This window comes from Rhinolophus sinicus, chromosome 2 (assembly GCF_057876585.1).
Source record: "Rhinolophus sinicus isolate RSI-liver-muscle chromosome 2, RSI-T2T, whole genome shotgun sequence".
Lineage (NCBI taxonomy): Eukaryota > Metazoa > Chordata > Mammalia > Chiroptera > Rhinolophidae > Rhinolophus > Rhinolophus sinicus.
In genome coordinates, this window is record NC_142502.1 from 122,231,239 (window position 1) to 122,245,767 (window position 14,529).

Genomic DNA, 14,529 nt, shown 5'->3' on the forward strand with positions numbered 1-14,529 from the left:
CCTGGTGTTTACAAACTACAACTTTACCGGCTATGGCATCGTCATTAAATTCTAACACCTAAGTGCCCCCATACAATGCACTTGCTGCCTGGTGCTTGCTGGCTTAATGCCCTTATACTTTGTTGTTTTTTTTAAGTCTGAGAAAAATAAGATAGTAGAGTCTATTCCAAACCACAAAAACTGGGCTTTCTGCTCCGAAGCCATTTTTTCTGTGTGGTTTGCACTCAGGGCCAGGAGGGAGTGGGCACAGTCCCAGCCCTATGCACTGCCCTGAACCCCTCAGAGCCGGAGACTTTGTTTTTAAAAATTAGCTACCAGGACACAAAACAAACACAACCACCTCCACCACCCCAGACTCCTCGAACAACACACACAGAAATCTGAAGTAAGAAATCTGAGATTTGCATGCAAGCAGTGTTCCTGGAGTCTTTCCCCTTCAGGGCAAATTAAGTGAAGATCTTTTATATCTATTGCTTTTCCTATACAGGAGCAAAAAACCAGACTGGTTTTCACCACTACATCACTTACAACAAATATACAGTCGCTGAGAACACAACCATTTTTCTAACATTGGCGAAAAAATAATAATGATTTTAATTTGCCAATTGGGGAAAAGAAATTTCTTTGCTTTAAATAGACATTATTTCATTCCTTCAGATATTCCCAGCTAACCGCATTTTCCAAGAAAAACATCTTTTGAACTTTTATTTTTTTCAGTAAAAATACATGAAAAGTAAAACAAAAAAGCCTTCTAATAAACCTGAGGCTGACCTGCAAAGAATCTCTATCTCATTCACTCAGCTTTAAAGCTTAAACTACATGGACGCTTCTGGAAGCTTCGGTTCTAGGGAGCGAGCAAGGTGACTCTACCACTTTTACTGAGACTCAGTGCTGCTTAGGTGCTCAAGGACAATCCTGGATGAAGCCGGCAACAGTCCGGACACTTCCAGGTTTGTAAAAGAGGAATGAGCTGCTAGAATACACTGGGTTTGGCAAACACCCGGGAGGCTAGGTAAGAAGGGCCCCACCTCTGGAAGAAAGAAAAGAACTCACAATCGCAACAAAGGGAGGCGAAGAGCTTCCTACATGGACACAGAAACAACTTCCCTCAAAGTCAGTCGGACAGAAGGAAAACAGAAGAAGAAAAACAGAAGAAAGGCAACCAGTGTCTGTGCCCTGAAGATTCCCCCTCAGCTTCAAGAGAATTCAAGTTCCAAGCCAATCAGAATAATGTGAACAGGTCAGAAGAGGCTAAGGATCCTATACACTGAATTTTACACCTTTCAGATAACAAAGTGGTCAAAATGTGTTAAACGGGTTCTGAGAAGGTTTAGTGTGGCCACCATGGAATCCTAGAAAGAGGACAGAAACGACTCATGGGCTGGGGTTCTGGTCCTGACTCAGCTGTCCTGGCATAAACCACTTCCCCTCTATGCGCCTCAGTTTCCTGACCTGTCAAAGTGCGCAGTGGGGGTGGGAAGAAGGCAGTCTGGACTGGAAATCCATTCATGGCGTGGAGTTTGGATATGTTTTGGAAGAAGTCGATCGTTGGTGTCTGAGGGGGAAAAATTGTTTTTGGAGTCTCATAAGCAGCGAACTGTTAAGAGAAACATTCCTCTTGGCAAGGTCTGGGCTCTACCCTTCCTTGCCTACACCCTTGGGAGTGTGCCTGGATGCGGTGACACTCAAAGATGAACAGAAGGAGGGAAGTGAAGAACGGAGATGCTGTGTCTCTGCATCAGTTGTCTCTAAAAGCGAGCATAGGCGGAGTATAGGAGGAAAAAAAGGAAGAAAAAACTTGAACTTTTATTTCTTTATATTTGCAATTCACCCTTTTCAGATAGCTATTTTATAATGTCCATAGTCAGTACAACAGTATGTAAGTGGCATATCTCTGTCACATTACATGATCAATTTTTTTTTTTACTGATGGGACGCATGAGTACAACCCTTTCAAGGCCCCTGCTCAAAACAATGCCACGGACCATAGCCACACCTGCAAATCGCCTTACGGACACACCTGCTGCCATTTCCTTACACACCATGTGGCAGGCGACAGAACTGTGAGGAATGCCGTTGAAGTACAGGTGCCACTTAGCTCCACGGTGTCACACAGAAGAAAAGCCATGGGATGTACTTGCTTTTCTGTTCTTGTTACTATATATATATATATATATATATATATAATTATTTTTTTTTAAATCTGAACGTAAAGCCTGTCTCCAGGTCTGCCGACGCCCTGGCTGTTATCAGAAACACCTTCCTTAGGGCCCTGGTGCTGCCAGGCTGATGTCCGGGAGTGAGTCCAGCACCTGACTCAAACCAGCCTCTCAATTCAAATTTCCACGATGTCTCCAGAGAAGAAACAAAGTTGCAGAGGAAAAGCAGAGAGGAGGGAACCAGTATCAGGGCGGGCTCACAGGAGGGCAGGGGCATCACCGGCCCTGCCCACACCCCACACCCATTTCCCAGCTCCCTTGGGCTGGCCGCTATCTCCGGGGGGAATCTACGCTATTGTGAGAACCCCTCAATACCCTGCCTTGGTTGGGAGACGGTGCAGGAGAAGGAGGTGGCTGCCAGCACGAGGGACCTGGGGGAGGTGGGCGCGCTTGCAGTCACACTGATTTCACTCAGACTGTCACTTAATGCCCCCGTTTTCGGTTGTATTTGTGCCTGATTTCTCCCCATTCTGAGTCTCTCACTTGTCGCTCACCTGTACCAGCTCCTGCTGAGGAGGTGTCCGAGCAGCCTGGCTGCATGGGGTGGGGGTCGGCCTGCTCCACAGATCTACCTATGCTTGTGGCCCCACCTGCCACCTCCCATTTTGAGGGATTTGTGGTATCGGCCTTGTTCTAGTCTTTACTCTTCCATGCGCTAATTACACAATTTTATTTCCTTTCTTCTTCTCATTGTCCTGTCGTTTATACCATTTTTGTTTTTTCAGTCATTTCACTGGGATTTCTCAATGAAAGTCAGTAAGCTTCAAGTTGTTTTTGTTCAACTGTTTTCCAAAGTCAATGATTACATTCTCATGTGGTTATTTAATTAAAATAATTTAAATTATTATAATAAGTTTAATTCAAAATGCACATCCTAAAGTAACAGTAAGCAAACCTCTTACAAACAGGGACAGGCAAAAACAGATGATGTGAACTGTTAAATGAAAACCTCTGGAAGGCTCTTGTTTCCTGTGAAATAGCGCCCTCGTGGTTACTAGATCAACATGCTCCACGGAACATAAGCTCCTTGAGAGCAGCAATCTTGTTTCACTCATCCCTCCCTCCCCCACCCCAGTAAGGATCACAATAAACGCTGTTTGGAATTGTAAATCTAACCCTCATCCAGCACATGACATCCAAGACAAAATCTGCTGTGGTTTTATCTCCAACATTGAGCATCTGAGTAAAGACTCAAGAATCCATTCTTATCGCTAGGTCCTACGGAATCCACTCAAATCAGAAAGCCATCTTTTCCACATCACCGAGGAAGTACAGAAAGGCTTGAACAATGATTGTTAGGGCTGCACAGTGCAGCATACGTTACACAACACGCTGTCTATGCCTCAGATATTTGATAAGCTCCCTCCAAGTACTTTAAGGTGATTCTGGAACTGAAATTAGAGATCTCAGGCCCAAAGGTCCAGGTAAGAAGAGGCATAAATTTCAAGAACAAGACTTTTCTTTCCAGAGATACATGTAGGACTACAAATGACTGGCTCATCCATTTGAGAACTATTAAGCACCATGAGTACAAGAAGATAAACCAGACACGGCCCCTCTCCACCAAGAGAAGTAGGGAAGGTAAGTCATATCCCTTTAAAAAGTCCACAAGACAATGTGGAAACGGGTAGGTGGCCCAGAACTAGCCCACCAGGCAGGTCCTAGATGGGAGGGAGGCCAACGGCCAAGGCAAGAACAAGGCAGGTACTGCATCCCCTTCCACATTATGCTCTAATATCTGCAATGGTAAATTGGACCAAGAGCAAGAATTTAAACTACTACTAACCATAGAAACCACTGCAGTCAGAACAGGCCCTCAATTTGTGTGAGTGTGGTGGGGGAGGGGGAATAATTAAAAGTTAAAGAAAGCCCCTCGTAAGTATATCTTAATTGATGATTAACATCAAAAGCTGGCCTTTTGCAAGAGAACCTCAAAAGAAAATGGCCAAAAATAAAGCATATATACCAAACCACCTAAGTAATATTGGATTAATCTTATGCCTGTGATTTCAAATAACAAAACCTAGGAGATTCTAATAAGCATGTGTTTCCTGATTTACCCCGCTAAGAATGATATACATAATATAATCTCTTGAAGCATCTGCAAACTAATGTTATTATTATTTTCTTAAATCATTCTTTCTTTAAAAACAAAATCAAACAAAAATCAAGAAACTGCATGATGCTATTAAGTGATATCCAAATCTCTCAAGTTATAAAGAGATTTCCTTATTAGATAAATTTTTCCAAGTATGCCTGAGTAAATATGTACTTTTCCAACTATGCTTTAATTATCTTTAAGTTCCCTTTCTAGTTTGGTATTTAGAAGCAATGTTTTCATCTCACGATTCTAAAAACTTTTCTAAATAGGTCATAGTGATAATTGTGACATCTATTTAAACACACCCCACTGGACTCACTGTAAGTCTTTAGCAGCAACTAACTGACTTTAATAAACCATCCTATTCGTCAGACTCAGCCGTTTCCAGGAACTCCTGAACTCATGTTACTGCACACACATAATGCCCGCCACCCCGAGTATTGTAAGTCCAAATTCTGATGCAGCCTTAGTAGAGAAACGATTTGCTTCTTCCCAAAGGCAATTCTTCCTCTTTAAGCAACAAACAACATTTGCTGAATTACACTAACTCTTACAAAATTTATCTGTAAACATAACCAAATGCTAGACGGGGGCACGGAAAGATTTACCAGAACTTAGGGAGTTCTGAAACACAAGACAGCTATCCTCTGTAAAACAGGGAAGCTGCTGACGTCACAGCGAGCGCTGCCTGGGCCAGAGGGGGTACCTGCATGCTGAGGCGGCGATCACTGCAGACAATAAAGCTGGAGCTGTGCTAACACGCAGATACGCATGACCAGCCAAACCAAGGGCCTTCGTGCAGATGAGGAGGGGTGAAGACACAGCTCCTGTTTCTTTCCAATGCATGGAATCACTGTTGTGGCGAACAGTCTTCACTTTTGCTCAGAAAGTTTGATTTTGACTCCTATCTATATTAGAAAGATCACTTATGGACTGTTTTTTAATGAGAGAGCGAGACAGAGAGAGACGAGTGTGCTGTCATGATGTACTATCGCCTTCTTTCCACGATCTCATAACTAAGAAATACATAACAAACACAAGGCAGAGCTTACTAATCTTTTTCTTAGAAACGTCTGTTTTCCTTGTGTTATAATTTAGCTTCAGTACTAATCCCATTTCACATGGAAAAACGTTTTTCTCGATAGCCTCTTTAAATAGCTTAAATCTGATGGTAGAATAAGACAGTCTGTATAGCGGTAAGCTTTAATACAGAAAACTTTTCTTTCTTGATAACCCTAATGGATTTTTAAACACTGAGCACGACATTATATTGACAGTGTCTTTGGTGCTGGAGCGTTGGTAACTAAAACTGTAATTAAATAACAAATTTTAGTCTCTGATTAAAGTCACTTTACAAGCCAATATAAACTATTTTATACATTAAAAAAAAATTATTTTTCTCTTGTTTTCCTTTTGCTTCCACTTCCATCCACTTCTCTAAAACCTTAGTCACTTTGGAATTTGTAGAAATGATAGAAACGAATGTAACCGTGTGTCCTAGGGTAGGAGCAGCAGCAAAGCAAAGAAAGTGCTGGGCTGACACTAACGCTGACGCCCTCACTGGAGGGGAGCAGGTGCCCCCAAACCACAAAGTGATGACGGCCACTTCAGGGCTAAAAGCTTTGAAAGGAAAGATCATAAAAGATTATTTTTTTAAATACCTGCAGAAAGATTCTGAGACAGGCGAATCCTGAATATCCGATCAAGAACAGAAAGGGAGAAACAAGTAGAAAAAACGGCGCAGCTGCTCTGTGGTGTTCCTGACCGGGCTTAATGGCCAGCATTACAGTCTCCAGAACACAGGCATGGAGGGCGTCATTGCCACAAAAGAGTAAGACTGGGAAGACAGGGGATGGTGTTTTCCCTTTTATGGTTTATTTTTTAAGAAAAGGATAAGGTCTAACCTCAAATGAAAAATTTGATTTTGACTCCTACCTATATTAAAAATATCATTTATGCACAGTTTATTTTTTAAAAAAGTGTGCTGTCATGATGGCACTGTAGGCTTTCTAAAAACAAATCTTCCCCTAAGAAGTTTGCTTTTTTCTTTTTTTTTTGAAGCTTACTAAAAGTAGCACAACAAACCACAGACAAATGCATCTTGCTTTTACCAATAATTTCAGTTTCTATGAGGTCAAAATAAAGAAGTACAGACTAGGAGACAGGAAACTTAGTTAAATATGTAACATGTTCAAAAACACATCCAAAGTACCCCAACTAAGACAGTAATCTTGTCTTAGATACTGACTGGGTTTTCGCAAAGACAACAGCTTGTCTAATATTTTTGCTAAACACAGACACAGAATGAGAAAACATGCTCATCAAATATGTGGGTGCCATGGGAGTAGAGAGAAAGAGTTAACAGGCACCACATCAAGAGTCAATGAAAAAGAGCACAAAACCATTAGGGTAGAAAGATAATACAATTAAATATTCTCCCTTTTTGCTCAAAACAGAAAAAAAAAAGAACAGCACGGGAGAAAAGGATGGCCTGTGAACAATTTTTGTGGAGAAAAAAATAAGCTAGACACCAAGTTCTACGTGAGCCAAAGCGGTGGTGCTGTGTTTACATATGAAAAGGAATGTGGTAATATTCAAGTTTTTGATGAAGGGAGACCTTTATTTATCATGTGGGGTTCTGAATCTGGATAAAATACCTCTAGTAGGCTGAGCAGCACTGACTGCACCCTGAAGAGAAGGCTAGGAGCACAGTCACACCCCTGAAGGGCTGTGAGGGACAGGAACGGAGTGGATGAAAGTACCAGGATGAACTTTGGCTGCACGAGCTCAGCCTCCCCCACTTTTCCTCCTGGGACCATCCAGAAGCAACCAAGACAATGGAAAACATAAACAAGAGCGTCATTTTCAGCAGAACTGGGAGACATACTCAAAAATATTTGCAAGATCTCCAGTTCACACAGGAGCCAAAGAGGAGGAAGCAGAGAAAAACAAAGGAGAGAGATGCCAGCAGCAGTAAATTTCAAAGAGCATCGAAGGAAGAGTGGAGTGTATATGTACAGACAGATTTCTTAAAGACGCAGGACCCATGGTGCAGGACCTCTTACCCGAAAAGAGGGTTCAGAAAGAGATGGGGTGGTAGCAAGAGAAGTCCTGATCCTCAGTGGGCCTGACTTAGTGGCAGTTGAAAAGAAAGGACAGCTGCGCTGTGCTTCCCACAACCTCGACTTTTGGACCTTTTCTTTTTGCCAGTTGCTGGTAGAAAGTTATCTTCTTTCAGTTTTAATTGTCATTTGTCTTATGACTGAGGCTGACTATCTTTATCTACTTTGTTCCCCAACCAGTTCTGATTGAACCTTTAATGCCAACAAGGGCTACAAACCATTTATGGCACAAATAATCCGAAATTAGCCTCTGAGACCTAGAGTGTAGACAGTGCGTAACTACCCAGGCTAATAAAAGGGAGCTAGCTCATCAAGAATCCAAACCCGTGGATTCTATTCACGCAAACATTCCCTGTTTCAGTACCAGCTCCCCGTTTCCTGATCAAGAGGTGACTCTGAGTTTGAACGTCTACTGAGAAGCTGACATTAAAGGGCTAATCGACACAAGTCGTCAAGTGCAAAGTTCTCATTTTGAGACAACGTCCCTCATTCTCTAGCCTCTGTAGCTAATGAAACAAAACAGCTTTAAATCTTTAGTCCCTCTCTTTGAGCCACTGCTGGCCTTTGCTCGGCAATCCTCACTCCCTATCATGTACAGAGGCTGAATGACAGACACTTATGTCATGACCACTGGCCCTGAAAGCCGTTTCCAGCTCTAACTGATTGGGTCCTTGGCACTTCAAGTTATAAACCACCAAACTAACCTGTATCGTGTGTTATGGAAAGTACAGCCCAGGGTGACAAAGGTCAGTAAAGAATACCGCATGTTCTAGAGAAACAACTAGAGCCCCCAAACTCAAGCATTCCCATGTGCTAAGTCGACATGCAACTTGAACAAGCCTCAGAACCCACTGCGTTATATTCAAAGGGCACTGAGAATCATCATAAAAATATAATGAAAGAGTTTGCAAATAAACTGCCAAAAGAGTCACATAAACAGCAATGCTATCCCCACTACAGAGGAAGGTTGTGTGCTGTGTTTTCGTCCACAAACCCTGGCTGAGTACAGTGGTACCTCGGTTTTCGAATGTCTCCGTTGACGAACATTTTGGTTTACGAATGCCATAGATTTTACGGATCTATGGTATCATTAGATAGCAAAATTCATGCTAAATTTGCAGTTTTAGGGGTTGATTTTAAAGGCATGGAATGGATTAATCCATTTTGCACTACTTTCTATGGGGAAACTGTGCCTCAGTTTTCGAACGTTTCAGAACTCGAACGGCCTTCCAGAAGGGATTACGTTTGAAAACCGAGATACCACTGTATTTCCAGCCTCCTTGTTAGACAGACACTGGTCTTCTAAAGGAAAGACAAATTCTCAAGTTCTCAGGATTCAGACTGCAAACATGGAAAACTAAGTAAAGACTTCCCCCACAAAATGTACTTAAATAACTTGGGTAACAGCGTGTGTTGTCATTAAATAAACTCCAGGATATAGTATCAATACAGGGATTTACTGCTGTTTGCAGTTCTTTGTCTAGAGTGAAAGACAAAGGTGAAACAATTAGGTGTGTCCATTAAATGGAAACAGAAACTATTATGAATGAGGAACTTGGAATGTGAAATACATAATAAAAGGCAGCCAGGAAAAGAAAATCAAAAAACTCTCTTGATGTAATACAGAATTGTACACCTGAAATCTATGTAATTTTACTAACAATTGTCACCCCAATAAATTTTAAAAAAAAAACCTCTCTTGAGCCCCAAGTGAAATACAGGGAAATAATGTTCCTGTGAATTAAAAATGAAAAGGCGGTGGGTGAGCCCACTGCCGAGGTTCACAGCATTAACAAGGTAAGTGAGCAGGCAGCACAAAGGTACTTCCCCGCTGCAGGACATAACCAGCCCTCCATTAACTACTAGATTACAGGAGAGCACTTGCATTACACCCAGTATAATGCTTTTCTTCATGCCTTACTCTTACATGTGCCTGAAGTTAAGGCACTTAGGGGAAAAACCTAGCCTTTGTAGAAAAATGCAGTTCCTGTGGAAAAGTCTGAGGTTTCAGAAAAATATGAAAATATGTACACATAAATTTGAACCCAGAGGCCAAGCATGGGAAGAAATCAGGTCAAGCCTGAGCTGGCCAACTTAAATCACAATGGAAACTGCCCCCCAGATGGGTCTGGGGCTGTGTTTGGGACCTGCCGCCCAGCATCTGTCACAATGTGATGCTGACTGATTGTGTCCTTGACGTTTTTTCCAAGCAAGAACAACTTTGCTGAGACCTCAAGGAATGCAAAGCCCTGCCTGTCGCAAAGCCGCAGGCTTCCCTTCAGAAGCTACTGAATAGCTAAGCCGGGGTGGGAGGTAGGAGTGACCTCAGGAAGCTACAGAAACTATTCCGGTGAGGATCCGCCCACCAGTGCAAATAAAGACAGAGAAAACCAACGTGGACATTTCCCTTTTTCTACCTCCTCTAGCCGCCGCCTCTGCTCTTTCTGCTGCTCGATCCGCTTCTGTCTCTCCGCCAGCAGCTGCCTTTTATACTCCTCCTGCTCCCGGAGCTGCTGTTCCTGCAGGAGCTGCTGTCTGCGAAGAGCCTCGGAGCGCTCCTTGTTCTCCTGCTGCAGTCTCAGGAAATCCCGGCGAAGGGTGGACTCGCCAGGCACGTTGACAATGGAGCTGTAAGAGGAAGCGCAGCTGTCAGGGCCGCTCGGCCCACCGGCCTAGACAACATGCGGCCCTAAATGACATGCAGCCCAGTGTGCAGCCTTTCCTACATGACATGCGGCCTTTCCACGTTCATCCTCTCCATGAGTTCCTCCCACTCCTAGATTCGACAATAAACCCATGGGAATAACTACATCTCCAATCCAATAGTATTTATCTTCTGTCATCTGTTTCATAAATATCTTAAAACTCTCCGGGGTGTTTGCATGACAAGACATCTCCACTTAGGATTCTCACATCAACTCAAGCAGTAAAATGAAAAGGTGAAATCACCTTCTTCCACAGTCAGTCCCTCTCTGACCACCTTATTGCCCATCAGTAAGAGCAACATCGTGTTCTAGGTCTGCCAGGACAGAAAGAGCCGTGATCTTCAGCACTGACCTTACCTTCATCTACTTCACCTGGTCTGCCACGTCTTGTCACGGATTTCCTCCCACTGTCCTTATTTCCAGGGTCAGTCGCTGAGCCCAGTAGGCCCCAAGAATTAGCCACTGATTAGATTAAACCGCTTCATTCCTAGCTGGTCTCCCTGCTGAGTGTCACCTCTCCACTTCCAAAACACCCAGAGTAACACGGCAAATACATCTCCTCAAACGGCCTCTTTCATTAGCTCATGCTCCTAGCCACAATTGTATTGCTCATGAAAACAAGTTCAAATTACTCTAAAAGTTTCCATCTCAAATGAGTTCAAATCTTCTATGTTAAAACAAAAAGGCATCATGAAGCTTTTTCCAGAAATTCTCTCGATATGCTCTCTTCAAACTCCCACTCTGCACATGGGTCCGCACAGGTCCTTCCAACACTCCCTTCCATCCTCCTGTGGTCAGTCAGTTGCAGCTGCCAGGCAAGACCCACATTAATACTGTAAAATCCTCTACTCCCTGACTGATTAGTTTCTACGAGGTTCGTGCTACCAACTCTTCAACCTTCTCCTGCGCTGCACGGTGGGAAGCCAGCGATAACCAACACACAGACCGTACAGCGGATCAGGACAGAATAGGCCTCATCGCGGAAACGAAATGCTGGTCCCCACAGTTGTGGGAAGAGCAAAACAAACCAACAAAAATATTTAGGGCAAGACTGCAGTGTTTTGCAGTGGAAGCCTATAGCCTACGACGAGGACAATTCTTTGTGTGTGGGACTGTTTTGTACACTACAACACATTTACCATCCACATCTCCTGGACTAATAAATGCCGGTAGCTAGCTCCCCTTCCCCAGGACCAAACACAACCCCACACATTTCCAAATGACTCGGGGAGGGGAAGTAACGTACTTTTACCCACAGTTGGGTAAGAGGATCCAGGGTGGGGTCGGGGGGGTGAAGGGACTGTTTATAAGAATCTTTCAAAAAACACCAGAATAGAAGTTATTAAGGCATTTTCACAGGAATTTAAGGTTCCTTCATACGACACAGGCTTGTGAACCCCTGCATCCCGCCTCACCACGTGGGAAGCTGCACAGCGGCTTTCTCGTTACCTCGGCTCGCCTTCCTGTTCAGGCACCTCCTCCTCCTCTTCCTCACTCCCACTGTACTCATACTCAGTTTCATCTGTTGGAAAAAAGGACAGGATAAACGGGCAGTTCACAAATCATGATGCGTGCATGTACAGGCAAGCATCTCCAAGAGTGTTACGGCAGAAAATAAACACCGTGCTCTTTGTGACAATAACAACGTGTATGGCGGCGAACGTGGGGGCAGGAGGAGCATGACACCGATTTCCCACAGCGCACGGTGGCCGTTCCCTGGGCGGGGCTTCCTGCCAGGGACGGGCAGATCCAGCTGCATTCGACACAAGCCCTTGTGGGAAGCGCTGCTAAGGGGACCAGGGCTGTGAGAGGGGCCCCACAGCCCTCGACACACAAGTGGCCCAAGCACATCAGCAAATTCAGAAAGTCCATCTTGATGACAAAACTCAAAAGGAAGAGATTTAACTGCCCCAACTAAAGGAATATATTTGGTTATTTTTGGCACTTGGGGATCCATTAGAACACAGCAGAGAGAAAGAAGTCTGCTGGGCTGACAAAAAGTGAAGCATTGAATAGGTACTTAAAGCAGAAAAAACAAAATTGAATGTTCCCACAAACTATAAAGGTGAAACCAGGGAAAAACTAATGAAACAATACAGCAAAAGGAGGAGACAGAAGCTGGTCTACTTGGACCAGACTAAGCAAAAGTTTCAACATGAATAACGCCCTTTCACATCAACAGGTTTTAACCATTTTCCCAAAGTAACTAATCGTCCCTTTTATTTGACTCTGAACTTCATGTCAGTACTTGGCTTTGAGTGAGCAATTTCACTCCATAGAGCAATCAAAACTAGAAAGGTTAAAGAGATTTATAAAACAAGGTCTATTCACACACAAAAAAAATACATTTCTAACTTTTTCCAGAGACACATAAGTTTAAAATCAGTTTCCCAGTAAGAAAAACCAGACTGAGAACTTAGACTGTGGTTCAGTCTGCATTGTATACAACTGTGGACATATGCCATACATACACACACACACATACACACACACACATACACACACACACACACACATACACACATACATACACACACATACACACATACACACACACGCACACACATACACACACATGCACACACATACACACACATGCACACACATGCACACACACATACACACACATACACACATACATACACACACACATACACATACATATACACACACAAACGCACACACACATACACACACACACACACACACACACAACAAATCCATCAGTCCATACATATGACATTAGTTCTTCTATGTTGGACAAACTATACAATTTTAAAGAACATCAAAATAGGCTAGCTTCCAAGGGAAATTCCAACCTAAATACTGTTTAGAATCCTTTAAATAGGTACTCTGTTATGATTCAAATTTTGTGCGGTGAACTATTCATTACTGACAAGAGGCTGAGGTCATTTGGAAGGTGAATGAATGCAAAGAGAAAAAAAGAGGTCACTGTGACTTGAAGATGAGAAATGCAGGTAAAGTACCCCACTGTTCCCATATGCAGAATGCGGGTGATGAGAAATACATGAGAAGCTCCAGGTTAAGTACTCAGTAAATGCCTTGCAATGTTCCATGACTGTTGGCTATTATTAAGAAAGTACTGGAAAAATGATCCAATATGCAAATCACCTTTTCTAAAAAAGGCTTTATTTTGTTGCAAACTTTAGTTCACTTCGTTCCACCTGCACAGCTTAATGTACAAAAGGTTAATTACTTTTATGAGTGACTGTATCCGAGGGCAAAAAGTCATTATGACCATTAGTGGTGGTGTAACTCCGAATACTGAAGTTATGTCAGGCTGAAATGAACATGTGACAAGCTCAGTGCAGGCCTGCAAAGATGACTGTAACGGACTCTTTTACTGCCTTGAACTTGGCTCTTTTTAGTTTCTTCTTTGGCCTTGAAATCAGACTGTCAAAAATACCTCATTAACGAGCTCCCCGTTATCCAAATGCTGTTCTGTAGTTACTGCACAAAACAGACAGACCAATGTAAGCTGGAGCATGACGGAGGCAGCTTTTGTGAAGCTGGTGACAAAGCTTGGTCAGTACCTCGCCAGGCAGGTGGACACGGAACACGTAAGACCCGGGAAACAGAACGGGACTTGTTGGTGAGCGAGGGCACGTCCGTGCTGTGCGTGATGAGAAAAAGGGAGTCCGGTCCCGCGCTCGGCCCCGGCCTACCCACAGCATGGCAGCCGAGTGCAGCAGTCAGGCCCCCGGCGGTCCCAGAGCAGGACTGCGCCAGGGCAACGCTCACAGCTGATGCTGAGGGAACCCAAATGACAGGTGTGGAAAGCAACATCCACAATGAAGCAGAAAGGGCAGCAGCAAAGACGTGCTCCTGGCGAGGACCAGGCCAAACATGAGGCAGGCTGGTGGCCCGGTGCTGCGACACGCCAGACCCGCAGGCCTGAGGCAGGCGACGTGAGCACAGACTCACGGTCAGGAAAGGAGTAACCTATTCTAGTTGGCAAAACCCCCAAAAAACTTCTTTTCAGAAGAACATACGGCAAGTTTAATACCTTTCTCTCCTCTCTTCTTTCTGGTGCGGTCTATGTGGTCCTTGAGCTGGATTCTGACCTGCCGCTCGTTTGGCTGATCCCTGATGAAAGGATGTTTCAGAAGCTGCTCCGTGGAGGGCCGCTGCGTGTAGTTCTTCACCAGGCACCCCTCTATAAAGCTGAAAAACTTCTTTGACCTGTAGAGGAAGGAAAAAGGATGATGGGATTTCTGCCAGCAAGAGCAGAGCTCCAAAACATCAGTAACGTACGAGCCTGAAATCAAAGGCGCCTCGGGATCATGGTGAACACCCCGCGAATGTTTGGGACTCTCAGGGGATACTGGGGACCAGGACCATGCCTCATACACGGTTTACAA

At 43.9% G+C, this 14,529-nt stretch overlaps 1 protein-coding gene across 43 annotated transcripts in view; it reads right to left on the reverse strand.

Annotated features, from left to right (window-relative positions):
* Positions 1-14,529, reverse strand: part of MAP4K4 (mitogen-activated protein kinase kinase kinase kinase 4) — a 188,747-nt gene that overhangs the window by 39,315 nt on the left and 134,903 nt on the right. For all 43 annotated transcript variants that reach the window (XM_074332434.2, XM_074332410.2, XM_088796006.1 and 40 more), the window contains 3 exons: positions 14,175-14,350; positions 11,597-11,669; positions 9,860-10,070 (listed from right to left, as the gene is read on the reverse strand). In XM_074332434.2, the coding sequence (XP_074188535.1) occupies positions 9,860-10,070; positions 11,597-11,669; positions 14,175-14,350 (460 nt within the window). The remainder of the gene's footprint in view (positions 1-9,859; positions 10,071-11,596; positions 11,670-14,174; positions 14,351-14,529) is intronic.